The sequence below is a fragment of the Malaclemys terrapin genome, chromosome 1, assembly GCF_027887155.1.
Source record: "Malaclemys terrapin pileata isolate rMalTer1 chromosome 1, rMalTer1.hap1, whole genome shotgun sequence".
In the NCBI taxonomy this organism is placed as follows: Eukaryota; Metazoa; Chordata; order Testudines; family Emydidae; genus Malaclemys; species Malaclemys terrapin.
In genome coordinates, this window is record NC_071505.1 from 22,209,879 (window position 1) to 22,229,344 (window position 19,466).

General features: G+C 40.6%; 1 protein-coding gene and 1 long non-coding RNA gene across 3 annotated transcripts in view; one reads left to right on the forward strand and one right to left on the reverse strand.

Moving 5' to 3' along the window:
- Positions 1–19,466, forward strand: part of LOC128831196 (uncharacterized) — a 53,341-nt gene that overhangs the window by 21,415 nt on the left and 12,460 nt on the right. The window contains exon 1 of one of the 2 annotated variants that reach the window (XR_008443775.1): positions 17,577–17,678. The exons of the other annotated variant lie outside the window; for it this stretch is intronic. This is a non-coding gene — a long non-coding RNA (uncharacterized LOC128831196). Of the gene's footprint in view, positions 1–17,576; positions 17,679–19,466 lie in introns of those variants that run through there. 2 annotated transcript variants of the gene reach the window in all.
- GNAI1 (G protein subunit alpha i1) overlaps positions 5,918–19,466 on the reverse strand; it is a 71,488-nt gene continuing 57,939 nt past the window's right edge. The window contains exons 6-9 of the mRNA XM_054017430.1: positions 11,791–11,920; positions 10,297–10,450; positions 8,155–8,361; positions 5,918–8,033 (exon numbers count right to left, since the gene is read on the reverse strand). Coding sequence (XP_053873405.1) covers positions 8,171–8,361; positions 10,297–10,450; positions 11,791–11,920 — 475 coding nt within the window. The 3' untranslated portion in view covers positions 5,918–8,033; positions 8,155–8,170. The remainder of the gene's footprint in view (positions 8,034–8,154; positions 8,362–10,296; positions 10,451–11,790; positions 11,921–19,466) is intronic.

Sequence of the window (19,466 nt, forward strand, 5' to 3'; positions counted from 1 at the left end):
GGGAGGTAGGGCAGAAGCCCTTTAGAGGCTGCTCTCCACCCTGAATTGTGACATGGGGATAGACCACACCGAGAATTAAATTAGTGACTTACACATTTTTACTCCTCTGTGTTGGCACATCGTGGGGGCCACAACTGTGTCCTAAATTAGGTAGATAAGCATATGTGTCTGTATAAGAGTGCATACTAAATTTTGTACATTTAAAATTAAGTTTCTAGTAGAAAAGAAATGTGGTGGAAGTATGGAAGGAGGAAACAGGTAAACATTTCACGAAGTCTGTGATCCCAATTTGTCTTCTCAAAAAACTGGATTCATTTCTACTCCTGGGAGAAATTCTTTGTACCATTCATGGCAAAGGCAAAAGTACATTCCCAGCATGAACAAATATTAGAGGCCAATTCAAGACACTGCAGAAACAAATTCAGCAACTGAGTTGAATCTTAATCTACTGCAGGTTATTAGTGCACAGCTATGAACTTATTGTTTTGAAAGATCTCAACAGGACACCAAAGTCTTGCAACATTTATACTGTGTGTACAAGTAATCAACCTGCAGAATGTGCTCCCATGGTAACTTGAAAAGTGTCACAGCACTCAGTGGGTTTAAAGAAATAAACTAACCTGTACAGACATAGTTCAAGAACAATAATGCACAGATGTGATTCTAAAATACTACTACTAACAACATAGCAAGTATGTCAGAACAGGAAGAGAGAAGTACGAGGAACATTATGAAAATGGTTCACGTCATTACATCATGAATTCAGAATACACAGATTGTCAAGCAAGTTTTTCTGCTTAATTTGTTGACCTTTTCAGTAGTTACAGATACAAATAATTCATATTAAATACCCATATTGAAAGACAGCAGGTCAATCTCACTAATGAGCAAAGATATGTGGTTTGGTCTGTTCCAACCTGACAGATTACTTAATTTACAGGAACATTCTTTGAGATATGATCTTTTGCATGGGTCCCCCTGTAGAAGTATGCACCCCATGCACATAAGACCAAAATATTTTAACCAGCAGGGTCCTTTGAGGCTATGCATGTGCCCTTCACATCCTTATGCCCCAGTCCTCAGTGAAGTTATAAAGGGCAGAGCAGCCCCACTGCCACTCAGTTTCTTTACTAACACATAATCCAGATAAAGGACTCCATATCAGTAGAGGAGGAGTGCAGGTTGTGGGATTGGTGCAAATTCAAAAGCATCTTGAAGAATTCCAGTTACTATAAGGTAAGTTAACCTCACTTTCTTCTTTGAGCATTTGTCCACACTGATCCCACTATAAGTGGCTAGCAGTCACTACTTAAGGTGAGTGAGAGGAGTCCTATCTAAACTTTAGGACAGCCCTTCCAAACTGGGTATCTGATCTAAAAGCTGTCACAACGGAGTAGCAATTTATAAATGTATGAACCGAACTGCAAGTAGCTGTCCTTCAGATCTCAGAAATAGGGACTCTCCTAAAGCAAGCTAATGATGTCATCTGACTGCTCTAACTCAAAAGAGAAGAGGTAGTTTACTAAGTAGAAAATGTTAATGCAGTCTAACTCATTTAGAGAGTGAGAGGAAGCAGCCTGCCCATTGGATTTATCACCAAAAACCACAGACTGGATGATTTATGAAATGGCTTTGTTCTGGCCTGATAAGCAGATATAGCCATGAGACATATAGTGTATGAAATTTAGCCTCTACAGGAAAGTTGAGCTTTAGGGGGGGAAAAAGATACCTGTAAGTGGATAAATTGATTTATATGAAAATCCAAAACATCTTGGGTAAAAATTTCGGATGTGGCCTGAGAGTAATCCTGTCTTTATGGGGTGAGGAGGGAACAAAGCAAAACATTGTTTGGAGTGGCTGCCCTCAAAGCCTAAACACACTGCTGGATGGGACCAAATCAAATTATTTTTTCACAGATGTAGCAGCGAAATTAACTCTAACATAGCTATAGACAGCCCTGAGAGTTTCAAAAGACAAATATTCCAAAACAGTCCAAGAGCTCAATGTGTCTCTGAATGGACAAAAAATATTTCCACTTAGCATGGTATGCCCTTATAGGAGAGTCTTTTCTGCTCTGGGCCAAAACATCCTATCCAGCTTCTATCCACAGAACTTGGTACCTGCAATCTCCCCTCTTAGATGTGGCCAAGACAGATTCCAGGGTTTGCCACAGGTCCTTGGCAGGCTCAAGAATGCCTTCATTAGTAGGCATGGAATCTTTAAGATGTCTGGCATTCTTTTAAGGAAATCATGGAAGGTCTTGAAATAGTCTACTGTGGATGTATTAGATGGAGCCACAACTTTGTCAGGTGACAAAGATCATATGGTCAGGTGAATAGGCTGATCCTCATATTTCTCAATGAGGTATTTTTCCTTGCTATGAGGTTCTTGCTAGAACTCTGAAGGAGTTCATGGTAAGATGACTGTGGCACTTGTAGATGATTCTTTAGAAGGAGGCAACCTTACACTGGATCTTGATGCAGCTGAATACAAAGCAGAGAGGGTGAGGCCAAGGATTCCACAGAGGCCAATAGAGTCAGGACTGAGTCTCATAAAGGAAGGGCAAATGATTTCCCATAAGTGGAAACCAGAACATGAGAGCACACTGAAGCATGGGATCTGTGATGAGAGGGGCTCCTTTCCAAGGCTACACTCAGGAATCAATCTAGACAAAGGAAATCTCATAGATTAAGGGCTCCTGCTGCCATGGGAAGTTGATGCAGTTTAACAGAATCCTTCTAGAGGAGCTAGTTCCTGAGGCATAGGAACAGAAAAAGACTCATAGCATGAGAAGGAGACATTGGTACTTGTCACAAGACACCCTCGGGGTGGGGCAAGGGCAGTAGCCCTGTGGTTAAGTCAATATGGCTGAGCTCAGCCTCAGGGCTCCATGACCCAGTGATCAGCACCAATAAGGCTCCCCTCATCTGCGGGAAAGTGTGGTGTGGCCTAATGTCTGGAGTCAATAGGGCTCCCCTTGGCGGCAGGGAATCACTGCCCTATGGCCAAAATCAGTGGGACTCCCCTTTGCTGCAGGGAAGTGTGGCCTAATGGCCAGAGTCAATAGAAGGGGGTGGCTGGGTAGGGGTACCCAGACCCTCCCATCTCCACTAGGTTCCAGCCCTGGGCCCTGGTAGTGGCGAAGGGGTTCACCACAAAGATGGTGGGGAATCTGCCCACAACACACAGACTGACGCAGGGACACTGGCTAGTCCCTCCTTGGGCTACTTCCTACCTTGACTCCTGCAGTGGAAGTCTGGGTGTTCTCAGACTCTCCAGGCCCCTTGGGTGGCACGGCCCTTGGCAGCTGCAATCTCCCTGGGACATCTGCCGGTACTCAGGTGCCTGTCTAGGTCTCAGCGTCCCCCACTCTTGTGGCCTAGGCTTCCGGCTGCTTCTCTGCTGGAGCCGAAGAGGTGCATCCCTCCTCCTCAACAGTCAGCCCAGACTGAGCTGAGTTGCTCCCTTTTATACTGCAGCAGTTGGAGCATACCCAGTAGGGGTGAGGGGGCGTGGCTTCCACTGCCAAGAGTACTGGTTTAACCCCTTCATCTCCCGTGTGGGGCAAGTATACCCCATCACAGTACTGTAGAGGTTGGATGTAGAGAAATTTTCATCTTTGGTACTCAGGGCTCTGGTATCAGCAGAGACTTGGATAGCACAGATACAGGAGAGACATCCAGAAAAGTGGATTCTGGTTCCAGAGTAATGGTATATAAAAGCAGCCTTGGTGGACATAGGAAACAGTACTGATGGTGATGGAATTGTGACAGTGGTACCAACACTGAGGTCTCAATTCTTATCAGGATGTGGTACCAATGCCAATAATGCCAAGGAAGTAATGCCAGCCACCCAAGATAGTCGATACTTTGAAACTGTTTTTGAAGCCGGAGCAGACTGCTTTTGAGGGGGAACCTCAGAATCTACACTACACAATGAACTTTCCATTAGAAATAACATTAATGGGCATGATGACATTTTTGTGGGAGCTCAGAAAAAATTACAAATGGCACACACAGATAGGAGACTCCCCTAAACAAAACATTTTGTATGTGCATCATTGGCAAGCATAGATATCTTGCAGGCAGGGCATATTTTAAAGCCCAGAAACCTAGTCTCAGCCATCAGACTGATATTCAAAAGAAAAAAAATAAAACTTATCAAAACTAATTCTAAATCTAAGAACTATGGGGAAGCTGGAGGCCACCCTGGGCTCTGACTCACTACCATGGGTAATGAAAAGGACCTGGTGGTTGAGGCTGCTCTGTCCTTTTTACCCTTGCTGTAGGGGGTGTGAGGGTAAGCAGGATGCATGCATAGCCCCAATGGACACTTCTTGGCTCACACACCTACAGTGATATCCATGTGGACAAATGCTCAAAGAAGATACTTCCAAGTCATATATGATAGGCTTTTATCTGGTGTGGAGCCCAACAGATTCACACCTTGCAAGTTTATCTCTGTGATCCTTTGTACTCTTAGCAAAAGATGCTGAACCTTTCAAAAGCACAAAAACCTTATCTCAGTATTCTTGTAGATTTTAAATTGGCTAGATTAATTTATTTCTAGGGGCTATAGCCATAATTGATAAATCATACACATGCAAACAACCTCATATAAGAGGTAGTTAATGTTGGGATAGAGTACCCTTAGTATCACTAGGCATGTCTCTGGTTCCATTAAAAATCTTAATAAATTGGTCATTTATGGTGAAATGTAAAACACACACAAGACAGAGAAGAGGTGTGCTGTTTCTTTAAAACTGTCGCAGGGAGCTGGATAAGAGGTGGACTGAGGAAGTTTCTAGGCTGTAGCGTTACAGTGAAGCAGAGAGAAAAAGGCAGCCAGATCCAGTAACTTCAAGGATACCACTTTTCTGATCTAATGAAGTTCTTTGTTCTGTATTAGAGGGAAGCTACAATTTCAGTTGTCAAAGGTGTTGGTATCACAAGTTGATGTCATTTTGGTGGCTCACACACATTTTGGTGTTGGTGTCACAAGTTGGTGTAATTTTGACTCTATTCTGGAAAGCAGCAACTCTGAAAGTGTCCCTAGCCTGTTTGCCAGAAGCTGGGAATGGGCCACTTGGTGATTACCTGTTCTGTTCATTCCCTCTGGGGCACCTAGCATTGGCCACTGTCAGAAGACAGGCTACTGGGCTAGATGAACCTTTGATCTGACCCAGTATGGCTGTTCTTATAAAGTGACAGATGTCATGATAATTAACTATCTGCATACATGCTTCCCGCATGATGCTATGGCTACGAGGGCTAGCACTGTCTTTGGATGTATGAGTAGGGAAATACCAAGAAGTGAGGTGACATGACCTGTGTATAAAGCATTAATGAGATTATAGGGAGACAATTTGTTAGTAGATAGTTCTTTATATTTGACAAGGCATAAACACCCTCCAATAGGCTGGAAGATAAAGCTCATGGGATTGGAGGATTCTCCAACATTTGAAGTATTTCAGATTGGATGACTTTCTAAAAGATATGCTCTAGATCAACCAGAAGTTATGAACTTGATGTAGTAATTATTGGTGAAATACCATGGCTTGTGTTATACAGCTCAGGCTAGATCTTCATAACGGTCCCTTTAGGCTTTAAAATGCATGAAAAAGAACAGCTTATTTTGTATACACCATTCCATAAATGTAAGCCAGACCTGTGAGATTCCCACCATAGAACCAATATCAGTTCCAGGGGAGGGCGGGGGGGGGGAGGGCGAGGGGGGAGGCGGCAGCAGCGGCAAGGAGAGTCTTCATGGAAATTTGTCCAGCTGCCAACTCAAGTCAAAAGAGGAAAGTCCATCAGTCTGGAATGGAAGAGCTCATGAGCAGATATATTTTCAATACACTTGTTTAGCACAGGACAAAAAACAGTGTATATATTTCAGGAAAGAATTATACTTCATCTTTTTAAAAAAAATCTCAATTTTATTAGGATGTTAGTAAATTATACAGGATAAAATTCAGGAATCCATCGGTAATGGTCATCAATGTGTGCTCATTTTTATTTTACTTACATACACTCGTGAATTTACTCACAATTTCATTTCTTTTCATTTTTATTCACTATCTTCACAAAGTGGATGCAGCACGTCTTCCATCAGTAAATTTAATGAAAAACATTTCTCTTAGGCAAGGCACAAAGAATTTAGACAAATTTTCAGTAATTTTTGATTAATTCCAATTTTTTTTTACATTAAGTACAAAGACAACAAGTTAAATAGTCACAAAATATTTCAATGTTACATAAAATCAGTTGTGACTGCAGCATAATGCACAAATCAAAGCAGTCCAAGATGTAAACTGTTTACCATAATTACTAAATAAAAGAGCTTGTTCTGTGTGAACATTTTCAACAACCTCTATCATTAATAAATTAATATTACTGCTCCTTTGTTTTAACCTCTCATTTGAAAACATTTAGAAATTCCATAGCAAATAATGGAAAATTCCAAAAATGAAAAGAGCTGAGATTAAAAACTATTTCAAGGCCATTTGACAGCCTTAAACCAAGAATACACACAACCAAAAATGAGTTAATACTTTAAAATAACTCTAGTTAGACATTTAGAATGAACACTTCTAAGCATATGAATCTGTAAGAAAATATGGAAAACTAGCAACAGTTTCAGAGGTGTTCTCGTCTTGGACAAAGTAGTACGGTAGTTACAAACAATGTTCCAACAATTGTAGAAAGTAATATTTCTAAATTTGTTGTGATTACATTTCTTAGGTGACCAAAATGCTCAGGACAACCATCTAAGAACTTATTTACAAAATAAAAGCTTATTTCAGTTCAAATGTATAAAAATCAGTTTTGGCACTACCCATAAGGCAATGCACAATATATCCCTTACATAGTAAATAATACAATGAAAGGTAAAATTAACTGAAAAGAAATTCTATGCAATATTATTTAAAGGGACACTGTCAATTTAAAAAAAAAAATCACACACGTGTACACCATTAAAAGTCAACATTAGCAAATAATTACCTCATACGGAGATCAGAGATAGTGAAGATTTTCTTTATATTTGCAACAGAAAATATCTGTACTATATTTAATACCACTGTGCATTGCTTTTTGGTAGTGTCTGATGTTTTCATGACTATCAATTTGTAGAACTAGTTTTCTTACCTACAATTACTAGCAACACATTAGGAGCCAGATTCTAAATCCATGGAATGAAAAGAAAACAAGTCTTCTTGTTCTCAAGTTTTGCCACTGGCTTTTACAAGAGCAAGGAGAGTTTTGTCACTCACAGGAGAAAGAAGATAAATAGACAAAATACATTTTAAAAATGTAATCTCTGTTATTGCTCCTAATAATTTCTTTTTACATTTCCATCAGCTTGGCAATGAAAATTAACTAATCCAGTTTCAGTTTCTCAGTGTTGTAATGTTTGGGCTGAAAAGATTGCAAGCAAAAGTTTATTTGTAATCACTTGTTTCCACTGGAATTCTAATAAATCAAAGAAAACTTTCATTAGCCTTGAAATTTTTAAGAGCTTTTTCAAAACCTAAAGGTTAGGGACAAACTTGAATTCACAGTGTCCCTTTAAAGCTGAGCAAGCATAAGATTATTTTAGACTACCAAGAAGCCTATAACACTTGGTTATGCAAACAAAACCTAATAAGTCAGCATGCATATTTAAGACGAAACAAAAATTAAATTTTATAAGATGTTTAAATAATCCAAAGGCAAAAAAAAAAAAAAAAAAAATTTACTCTCCTTAAGAGCATTCTCATAAAACGTGAAAACTTTGGAACACAAATCAAGTTATTAAAATATTCTGTTCAATGTTCATACAAATAACATTCCTACAATTACAAGCATACATACAATCAAGATACTTTTCATTGTTACCTAATATTTAATTACTTAAATTTACAAGACAAACATAAATAAAGCTGTTAAAACAGGCAAGTACAGTACTGGTCTGTTATTCAGCACAAATTGTTTTGTACTTCTTTCTTCTTGAAACCCCATCAGGTTAGGAGTTTGTGAAGTCATTCTTCAAATCTAAAAATAAAGATCAAGAGAATTAGATTCCTATGTACATGTACAAATGCTTTATATTACCGAGACACATACAAAATGATGAAAAGTTCTATTTCTCATTCTGGTCAAGGAACACAATTACCATTGAATGCTAAGCCTTAGAAGAGGCCACAGTCTTTTAGGTTATTTTTTATGATGACGTCAGTTACAGCATCAAAAACAAACTGCACATTCTTGGTATCTGTGGCACATGTGAAGTGAGTATAGATTTCCTTTGTGTCCTTTCTCTTGTTCAGATCTTCAAATTGACACTGGATGTATGCAGCTGCCTCTTCATAAGTGTTGGATCCTGAAGGAAGGGAAAAAGTTGATCAATAAACATTAAATTTTAGACTAAGGGCTTGTCTACACTTACTGGCGGTTCGACATGCGATGACTGATGCACTGGCGGTTGATTTAACGGGTCTGGTGAGGACCCGCTAAATTGACCGTCGATCGCTCTTCCGTCGACTCCTGTACTCCACCTGAACGAGAAGCGTAAGGGGAGTCAATGGGAAAGCGTCTCCAGTCAACATCGCATAGTGTGGACCCCGCAGTAAGTAGATCTAAATACGTCGACTTCAGCTATGTTATTCGCGTAGCTGAAGTTGCGTAACTTAGATCGATCTCCCCCTGTAGTGTAGACAAGGCTTAAGCAGCAATGAATACTATACACTTTGAAGGAAGCCATGAACTATTTTTTTTTTTAAACTGCTGGACAGTTTCTTTAAAAAAATGGAAGAATTGTATGCAGTTTTAAGTAACCTCACAACTACTGTTTTAAGTATAAAACTTGCTGGTGGTAAAACATACTGGATTATTAATGCTTTAATTTTTATCTATCTAGCTATCTATCATCTATCTATCTATCTATATATAAGGCTATGGACTCAATCCAACTCCCATTTACTTGGAAGCTTTACCCTTGACTTCAATGGGAGGTCGATCAGGTTATTAAAGAGCTATAACTGCTCTGCAAATAGAAATGATGGTTTTGTTTCCATGGAATTGTTTGTTCATGTTTTCAGATTAAACACTAAGGAAAATAAATACTGAGGGAAGCAAAAACAAAACAAAAAAAACCTTCCCCCATTCCATCTATTTTTGTTTACACTCACTTTTCTTTTTCATGGGGCTTTCTTCCATCTCCACATGCCTAAATTTGTATTTGGCCTATTCCCTCTTTTCTCTCCCAGTTTTAATTACTTTTTTCAAGTAAGTATTCTCTGCACAACAGAATGATAGAATTTCATATAATTATATAAATCTACCAATAGGTAGTAGAAATCTAAATACAGACCACTGCTGAATTACATCATCCTCTCTTCCTAAAGAAGTCTTGCATATCATGTTTTTCCTTCCAATGTGTTTAAAAAAAATCTAAATGCCCTAAACCTCTTTAGGAGAAAATCCTACGATTTGGAGCAAAATGGAGTACAGGAAGAGCCTAAGCAGAATAAATTGGAAAGGATCTCACCACGAAGAACGTTTAAACACTTTAAATACTGAACAATTAACCAAATATTTGTGTGGATTCTCCCCCAGTGTTTCCAAACATTCCATGTATTTGAAAAGATGTTTGACATTAGCTTTCAATAAACCATGAATGTAACAATACTTTTGATTAGTTAAATATTTTAAATTCTTGTTTAATGTTAGTAATTGTCCAACTATGTCCTCAAACCATCATCTTACAATACATCTATGTTGGAAAGACTATCAGAGTTGCCATTTTGTAAGCAGTTACAAGTTTGGGACAGTTTTCTCCCCTTATATGTACAGTTTTTCGTATCTTTGAGGTTCAGTTAACTATATTTTGGAATATGTTTAGACCTGGTTGTGATTTTTCAGGCTGTCAATGCTCGCAGCCCAGAGATAGTGAGTACTGGTCTAACAGGAGCATTCCTGCTCTACAATGAGCAGTTATAAGGCTAAATTCTCTCAGCCTTACTCATATTCATTGTTCTATTGACACAGCTGGGACTACTCATGTAAGTAAGGAGAGAAGGATTTGGCACATACTTTAAAGTGACTAAAAGTGGCATAGTGAAGTTTCATGTTTTTGTTACTCGACTTCCATATGAAATTGGCTCAGTTTACAACTAAAAAACGATCTCCCCTAACTACTAGCTACAGACGCATCTTTGATTCCAGATTAAACTGTTTCTTACTGGTTCATGCATAAAACCAGTAATAAGACTCCATAACTGAAGTGACTTGACTTCCCACGTAAGTAGCAGAATACCTGCATATTCAGGGTAGCAAATAGTGAGGGGACTCCTTTTGATTTTTTCTTCAAAGAGATCCTTCTTGTTTAGGAAAAGAATAATAGAAGTGTCTGTAAACCATTTATTGTTGCAGATGCTGTCAAACAATTTCATGCTTTCATGCATCCGATTCTGCAATTGAAAAGAAGATACTTCAGCCTACCCTCCATTATCCTTTTCAATAGTAATGAAATCAGGAAACATATACATGTTTGATATGGTGAAACTCTTCTAATCGAGTAATAAAATCTCCTGTAAAAGTCTTTTTGTATATTGAATCCCAAAACCCTACCCTAATGCTGTATGAAACAGAGAACAAAATAATCAAAGCACAATTTCCTATTATAATTGTGGCGGCGTTCAGGTGAGTAAATTATTTTTTCATTTACTTATGACTGTAGTTTTGAATATTGAATGTCTAACAATTGCACAGTTTAGTGTCACTCTTCCACATATAGCTGCAAATGTCATAAAGAAAAAGAATTCCAGGGAAGCCAGTGACCTTTAAGTGAAAATTGATTACTGTATAACGCCTCTTAAAGAAGTTAAAAAAAATCAAATCTGGCAGCCCTGCCAGATAGTCAAGTACTCCAGTGTTACCAGGAGATCAAATGAAAAAGTGCTTTACTCACAAACATTTTCCAGTCATGCATATAGCCTCTGCCATGCTTTTAACTGTTTACATCAGTAGACTACCACCCACCCGGGACACAATTTGCCTAGGCTTGACCTGAAGGCTACTTCCTTACCCCCCAAATTACAGTCTACAGGAGAGTCAGCACCACAGAAGTACTTTACTTATTAAGCCAGCTAGAGAGCAACACAGATTAGGATCACTCTTGTCAGCTCCAGGAATAAAGTGTGGTGCTAGTTTGTGTCTGTTTTCGCTAGGGGAGTCTGATCCTGAAAGAAGAGAAAAGAAGAGTTGCTGGAAAGAAAAACCAAAGAAACGAAGACATAGCTAGAGGAGACCAGCAGATGCAGGGAAAATTATCAGAGAAAGAGACATATAGAAAGGAAGATTGAAGGACTGGAAACTAGGTAAAAAAAAAAGAAAAAACACAGGGAAAAGACAAAGTGGTGGTCTAAATAAGCCATACGGTTTTCCACTAAAAATTGTTTGAATCACCAAAATTTGTCTTAACAACCCCCTACTATGCAATTTAAAACAAGTGTTCACCTCTGTTACCTAATTTAAAAATAGAATGTCTTTTGGAACATGGAAAAGAGCTACCTGTAAACAAAAGTATTCATTAAGAATTTCTTTCTAGATATTTTCTTATGCCAGTAATATTCAAAGAGATGGCATTTTCTTCACCATTTCTACTGTCCACCAGGACACTTGCAAGTGGAAATTACTTCCTTGTGAAAACAGAGGACACAAACACTTTTCATAAAGGGTTTAACTTCTTTCAGGATCATTTAATTTTTATTTCCTCTTCTCCCCCTTCCTTCAAGATTAGTTTACTTGCCATTTCCTCATCTTCTGCTAGGACCAAGTCATAATCACTGAGCGCTACACAAAAGATTATTGCTGTAACTCCCTCAAAACAATGAATCCATTTCTTCCGCTCTGATCTCTGGCCTCCCACATCAAACATTCTGCAAAACAGAAAAATAAAATAGTGTTAAAATTCCAGCCTTCTGAATACTATACATAAAATTAAAGTGCAGACTGTACCAGTCTGATCACACAATTTTATGGCGAAAGGACATTTTTAGAGAAAGTTTTAGAGTAATAGCCTAGTGTTGAAAATTAATTTTAATAAAGCCTTAAAAATCTCTTCAATACAATAATTTGCATTACTTTCTAGCAAAAATTACTTTGAAACTAAAGCAAATAAAATGCCCTGCAGAAGTAAACGTGATCTGTACTACACAGTTTCTCTGCAACTGTTTATGGCTGCAAGATGTCAAAACACTGCAAAATATGCCCCTGGATTTAGTTTTATTATACATGTACTTGAATGAAGAGCTTTTCAACTTATTTGGCTTAGTGAAAAAAATGTGATCACTAAAAATACAATAGACCATGAAAAAATGTGTTTTCTTAGACAAATACTCTCTGAGCTAGGGTGCAAAATCCTGTACATTCAGGAGCACAGAGTAATTATGTGTTTCACTGCTGGGGGGGAAGTTTTATAAAAACACTTGGATAATACTCTGAAAATTGAGTAAAAATTACATTTCCGGTTTTTATTTTCACTGTTTCAACATTTCTAAATCCAAGTCACACGGTTTATCACTCAAACTATAATTTTTCTAACTTTCAGCTTTTCAAATTCAGCCTAGAAATCAAGTTGGATTTTGACTCATGCACAGACATACAGCTGGGGTTTGGCAAACACATCAGTTGCTAGTGTTTAAAACAGAAAAATCCAGTTCTCTTTCCTATAGCTGATCGGGTTGATCTTTAAAGAACTCTAATATATAAGCTGAGGTAAGCATTTCAGTACCCAAGAGATGTTCAAGATGTTTTAGTCAGCGTGGATTCCTCTGTTGGTGGGCATGCACCTTATGGGTGGGAGATCTGAGTTTTTGAATAGCACTGTTCTTTGAGATCATGCATCGAGGCCTGAGGCCTCCTGATACCACTGTACAAGGCATAAAGGGCAAAGTGGCCACAACTCTCCCTCAGTTTCCTCACAATTCAAAGCTTGTGTTAGCTGAGGACTCCTAAAAGCAATCTGAAGTTGCAGCTCAGGCTGGATCTTGGGCTCTGAAGCCTAGAGTGGAGTGGACTTCAAAGCTCAAGCTGCAACTTCAAAGTGCTATCTACATAGCTATTTTTAGACCACTAGTGCAAGCCCCACTATCTAAGTCTATTGACCTAGTATGCAAGGCTCTGGATGTCGTGGGCTGTGTAAACATGTTCTAAAGCAGAGGTTCTCAACCTTTTTCTCTTTGAGCCCCGCCCCACAACATGCTATAAAAACTCCATGGCCCACCTGTGCCACGATATCTGGTTTTCTGCATATAAAAGCCAGGGCCAGCAAGCAGGGCAATTGCCTGGGGCGCCATGCCACAGGGGCCCCCACAAAGCTACATTGCTCGGGCTTCAGCCCCAGGTGGCGGGGCTCAGGGACCTGGGCTTCAGCCCGATGCGGTGGGGCTTCGGCTTTTTGCCTTGGGCCTCTGCGAGTCTAATGCTGGTCCTTCTTGGAGACCCCCAACAAACCTGCTCGTGGCCCCCAAGGGGGTCCTGGTCCCATGGTTAAGAACCACTGCTCTAAAGGCCCTGAAAGTATTCAACACTGCAATTTAAATATTCATCATTACAATTTAATCTTTACTTTGGAAATTGTCTTTGCCATGTTTGATATACATGGAGTTATTTGCACCAAAACAAAGCTTCACAATCAAGTTTGTTGAGTAGGGTTACCATACGTCCGGATTTTCCCGGACATGTCCGGCTCTTGGGGGCTCAAATCCCCGTCCGGGGGGAAATCCCCAAAAGCCGGGCATGTCCGGGAAAATCGGGAGGGCTCGGCCGGGGCCTCTTTGTCTGGGGCCGGTGCGGGGCCGGGGTCGCGGGGCCAGGGGCATGGTGCCGGGCCGGGAACCGGGCCGGGGGCGCGGTGCCGGGCTGGGTGCGGGCCGGGCGGGGAGCCGGGGGCGCGGTGCCGGGCCCGCGAGCCGGTCCGGGGTCGCGGGGTCGCCGGGCCCGCGGGGCCGGGAGCCGGTCCGGGGTCGCGGGGTCGCCGGGCCCGCGGGGCCGGGAGTGGTCGGCCGGGGCTGGCACCCCAGGGCCCGAGCCGACACAGGCTGGAGCCGCCGGGGGCCAGCCTGGGCCGCGCCTCCTCCCCCCACACCCCCCTTACCTGCTACAGGCTTCCCGTGACTCAAATGTTCGCGGGAAGCAGGGGAGGGGGCGGAGACTTTGGGAGGGGGCGGAGTTGGGGCCGGGGAGGGGCCCCAGGGAGTGTCCTCCATTTGGAGGCACAAAATATGGTAACCCTATTGTTGAGAAATTATAAAACTAACAAAAACTGCATAGAAAGAAAATTGCTTTGCTGTATTTCTGCAAAATTAAAATTTAAGGTTTTAAACAGATACGATAAGTAAAATCCAAAAAGAACCAGCTTAACTTCTGAGATACAGCTTATCAAAAGGGGATAAAAAACTTGCTGCTACTATTTTAGATTTATTCAGTGCTCAGAAGCACATTTACAGACAATGAAGAAATGTTGCCCTACCTCAGAGAACCTTTTTTTAAAATGTAGACATGACAAAACCAGGAGGGATGAAAGGATAAAGAGTACAATAAGCTAGAATTCTACAATGTTATGTGGTTATTTATTAACCCTGATATATTAAAATATGTCTCTCTTCAAAACTTGTCCCTGTCCATTTGCATCTAAAAAATTCTGCTCAGAAGCAAGTTATTTTTACTGATTCCTCACGTCTATAAATCCACTACTGCTTGTTTAAAAACAAACAAACAAAAAAACCCAACAACCCTCCCCCTAAAATCCTAATGACTTCCCGCACTCCTTTTTAACTACTACAGTTTAACCCTTGTGATGTTCTGCCCACAAACTCTAAATTTTATGGAGTTCTAGCCTTTTTTAAAAAAGGAAGCAATCAGGCAACCAATTAGGCATAGCCTAGCTGGATGACACATTTACATCTAAAGTAAAGGTCAAGAAGAGTAAAAACAAGTTAAAAAAATCTACAAAAAGTATGAATAAGGAATCTAACAAGATGTCAGAAATTTGAAAGCCAGATCTTCAGCTTCCTGAGGAACAAACAGAACTGATAACTAGGGGTCAATAACTCACAATTTGTACTACTGTCACTCCCAGGGGCTTCAAATTCCCTGGCTTTGCTAATCAGTTTGCTTATCACTCTACACCTTAGGCTAGATCGGGGTCAGCAACCTTTCAGAAGTGGTGTGCTGAGTCTTCATTCATTCACTCTAATTTAACGTTTTGCTTGCCAGTAATACATTTTAACGTTTTTAGACGGTTTCTTTCTACAAGTCTATAATATATAACTAAACTATTGTTGTATGTAAACTAAGTAAGGTTTTTAAAACGTTTAAGAAGCTTCATTTAAAATTAAATTAAAATGCAGAGCCTCCCGGATCAGTGGCCAGGACCCGGGCAGTGTGAGTGCCACTGAAAATCAGCTTGCGTGCCACCTTTAGCACGTGTGCCATAGGTTGCCTACCCCTGGGCTAGATATTCAATAGTGTGGCTTTTTTAATTTTAGCACTGGATAAGTAAATTTCACACAGAATTCGGGAGACAGAGGGGAGAGGATTCATTTCCATCTGCCGCAACATCTACATTTTTTCATGGTTGAACAAAAACAATTCAATATACTTAAAACCTTCTAAAGTACAGAAATGAAATACATTTCCAATGTAGTAAAGTCTTAAAACTTGGATTTGTCAAATCATACCATGCATTTCTATCAATATAAATACTGATTTTTTTTTTAAATGGGAACAGACACAACGGTTTAGAAATTTAGAACAGAAGTGCAGCTACTGCACAAGAATCACAATTATCTAGTAAATATATTTTTGTAACAAATGCTACTCTATAGTGAATCAATACTAAGTTTGTTGCTCTTCTCATTACAAGCCAATTCAGTGTACATAAAGCAAGAAAAACACTTATCTCCAGTTCCAAAACAACTTCTAAGCTTTAAAGCAGACTGAAAGAACTGATTTATGATTTTTTTTTCAAAGTCCAAAAATGGAAACTAAATAGAACATACTATTTTAAGAGGAAAGTCAACTTAAAAACAAAACCCGCACACTTCTGCCAACATATTGTATTTACTATTGCTTCAATTAACACCTAAGATCACATAGCAGATTTATTTATTTCATTACACTTTATTGTGTGCCTTTGACAGTAGTCTAGTCAGTTTGTTTCCTCTGCAGAGTCAGGTAGCTAGTCATATTTCCCCCTTATTTGTGTGAGCCTTTCATATAGCAACAGAGGAGAGAAACACTTTTAAAAAGTGTGACTGTAAAACCACAAGAGTTTACAGGCTGGAATTAGGGGCAAGGTTAGTAATCTACTTGTAAAACAAAATCTAAACTATTTTAAAAATGTAAGTTAAAATTGATCTAAGAACTCTACCACAGACTTTAAATGAAAAGTTACATTTCTTTGATAAGCCATCCAATTAATAAGATTTGCATGTGACCTTAGCAAAGTCACAATCATCCAGACCAACTTGAAAATTGATGTTCAAGGTCTATTTCTACCTTCAGATACACGTAGAATAACTTCACTGAATTCAATGGAAACTGCATCATTTATCCAAGGACAAAATTGTTAGTGATAAATCACTAATAAACAGCATCCTCATTTTCAAAAGACTGGCTGGCCTAGCAAGGATTTAAAAAATGTTTGTTAAGTTAAAATGCAGCTGGATTCCATTCTTTTAAAAATATTTTTTACTAACACATCAAGAGCAAATAAGAGCCCAATTTTGGTCTTCAAAACTGTAATTCTGGATTTGACCATTTCTTTCCCCTCACATTTACACTGGAAGGAAGCCACATATTCCTACTAAGGTATGTTTGTATGTCAGCAAGGAGTGAGGCAGATGGAGCAGCCAAAGTGCCTATTTATTTGTATTACCATAGGAGCCTTAGAGCAGCCAGTTTCTTCAAAGAGCAGCAGAAGCTTTGCGAGACCTGGGGCTGGGAAGAGTGTGTGTGTGTGTGTGGGGGGGGGGGGGGGGGGCGAGAAAGGTATATTTGGCTCTTCCCTCAATCCACCTAAAGAATATGGGAGGGGAAAGAGAAACACATCAAACACTTCAAAGCCAGGTGAGAAAAAAACTGAAGGGACATCTGTGTCCCCTCCTAAGAACAGATTCATTAAAGCAAAGAAGTGATGATTTTAACCATCTAATCTGACCAAGCCAAGAATTTCATCCAGAAATTCCTCCACGTCAATACCCTGTGTTTGAGCTGAAGTATATTATTTTACAAAGACATCTAGTTTTGACTTAAGACTTCAGGTGATGGAAAAGCCACAACCCTTGATAAGCTGTTCCAATAGTTAAGTACCCAAACTTAAAAATGTGTGGTTTATCTATAGCCTGAATTAATCTATTTTAGGCTTCTTAGGCAGTCTCTGGTCTTGTCTGCTAGAATAAAGAGCCCTTTACAGGTACTAACAAGTGATCAAGTCACCTCTTAACCTTCCCTTTGATAAATTAAATAGATTGAGCTTCCTAAATCTTTCACTGAATGGTGAGTTTTCCAGATCTTAACTCATTTTTGCAGCTCTCTTCTGAACCCTTTCCAATTTTTCAACATCCTTTTTAAAGTGTTGACACCAGAACTGGACACACATTCCAATAACGATTTCACCAATGCTGTTTAGAGGTAATACTACCGCTCTATTCCTGCTCAATGTTTCCCAGCTTATACAACCACGTACCCACCACAGCCCTTAAATACTCTTCGGAATCACTGCTTTTGAGGATACAGTTTGCCATAGGGGTAAGATCCAGGCTCTGATCTGGCACGCCATCCTTGGGCATACCCTCAAAAGGTCCGCTTAGAACCTGTCAACTGTTTCACGGGCCCAGACGTAGAGGCTGGGGAGGTGTGCGGCACATGTTTCCTCCTGAAGCCCTTGTTCCTCTGCTGGCCGAAGTCCTGTCTCTGCTGGTATTGCAGCAGGTAAAATCGGCTCATAGGTTGGGACTTGTACTGTTTGCGCATTGGGGCTGAGGTGAAGGCCCAACGACTTTAGAGTGGCCCTTTTTTTAAGGTTGTGAAGCCAAGTGTCAGTTTGTTTGGAAAAGAGGGAATTCCCCTCAAACGGAAGGTCCTGAATTGTTTGTTGGACCTCGTGGGGCAGTCCAGAGATCTTAAGCCAAGAGCTCCGTCTCATGACCATCTCTGTGGACATAGTTCTAGCTGCCGGATCCAAGGCCTCCTTAAGGGATGCTTTGACCACAGCCTTACTCTCCTCTATAAGGGCCACGAATTCAGATAAAAGAGTTCCTTAAATGTTATCATCACTGACCAGAATTAAAATCACAGCAGCCTACGCCCTGGTGGTTTGATATCCTCAGCAGAAGGCCCTCTGTTGAATATTCCTTCCTGCCCAATAAACCCCGTTTCCCGGCCTCTCTCACTTTGGGTGATGGGCCTTGCTGCCTCTGTGTCTCTCATTCGTTCACAGCAGCAATGACTAGGAATCCTGGAGGGGGATGGGTGTATAGATACTTAAAACCGCTTGGGGGGTAAAAAGTACTTTCTTTCCACCTGCTTCGCTGTGAGCTGGAGCGATGCAGGGGGTGGCCACAGAGCCCTCATAAATTGCAAGATGGCCTCATTCAAGGACAGGGCCACTTTTGCCGATCCTGAAAGTGCTAATATGTACACTAAGCCAGGGGCTGACTCTGCGATCTCCTCTAACTGTATCCCCAGGTTCTGGGCTACATGACGCAAAAGTTCTTGGTGAGCCTTTTAATCATCTTGAGTGGGTGCTATGGTCATCCCCACCACTGCCTTATCGGGGGAAGACGACAATGAGGCTTGGACTGACACCAGGCCTTGCATGTCCTTTCTTGTTGGTGGGTCCTCCACAGGGGTATCCTGTGCTTCAGCCACCTCGGCACCCAGAACCAAACCCTTTTCTGAGGGGAATAGTGGGGGAGCTCTCACTTTTGAGGGCGCTGAGTGGGATCACCCTGCGTGAGAACCTTGGAATGGTTGAACCATCCAAGGGGTCCACATCGGCCACAGGAGTAGCATTTATCATTGGGTCAGTGGCCATGCTGATGGGATGAGCCCTTGTGCCACGGCTGTGGAATGCCCATGGTCAACTCGATGTCTGCTCCCTCCTGACCGAGGAAGTACTTGTTGCCAAATTGGGCTGCCGCTACGATGAGGGGCAAAGTGCTGCCTCCATGAGAAGGATTTTGAGTCTGTTTTTTCTCTCCTCCTTTGTCCTGGGCTTAAAGTTTTTACAAATCCAGCACCATTCCTGAATATGACAGTCTCTCAGCTTTCATGCAGGTCACTAACTGGCATGGGCTTGTGGCACGCCACGCATTGTTTGAAGCCATGGGACCGAGGCATGCTCCAGTGTCTCAGGAGGACTAGTCCTGCAGGACAGGAACCTACTAAGGGCTTGTCTACACTGGCAATTAACAACGC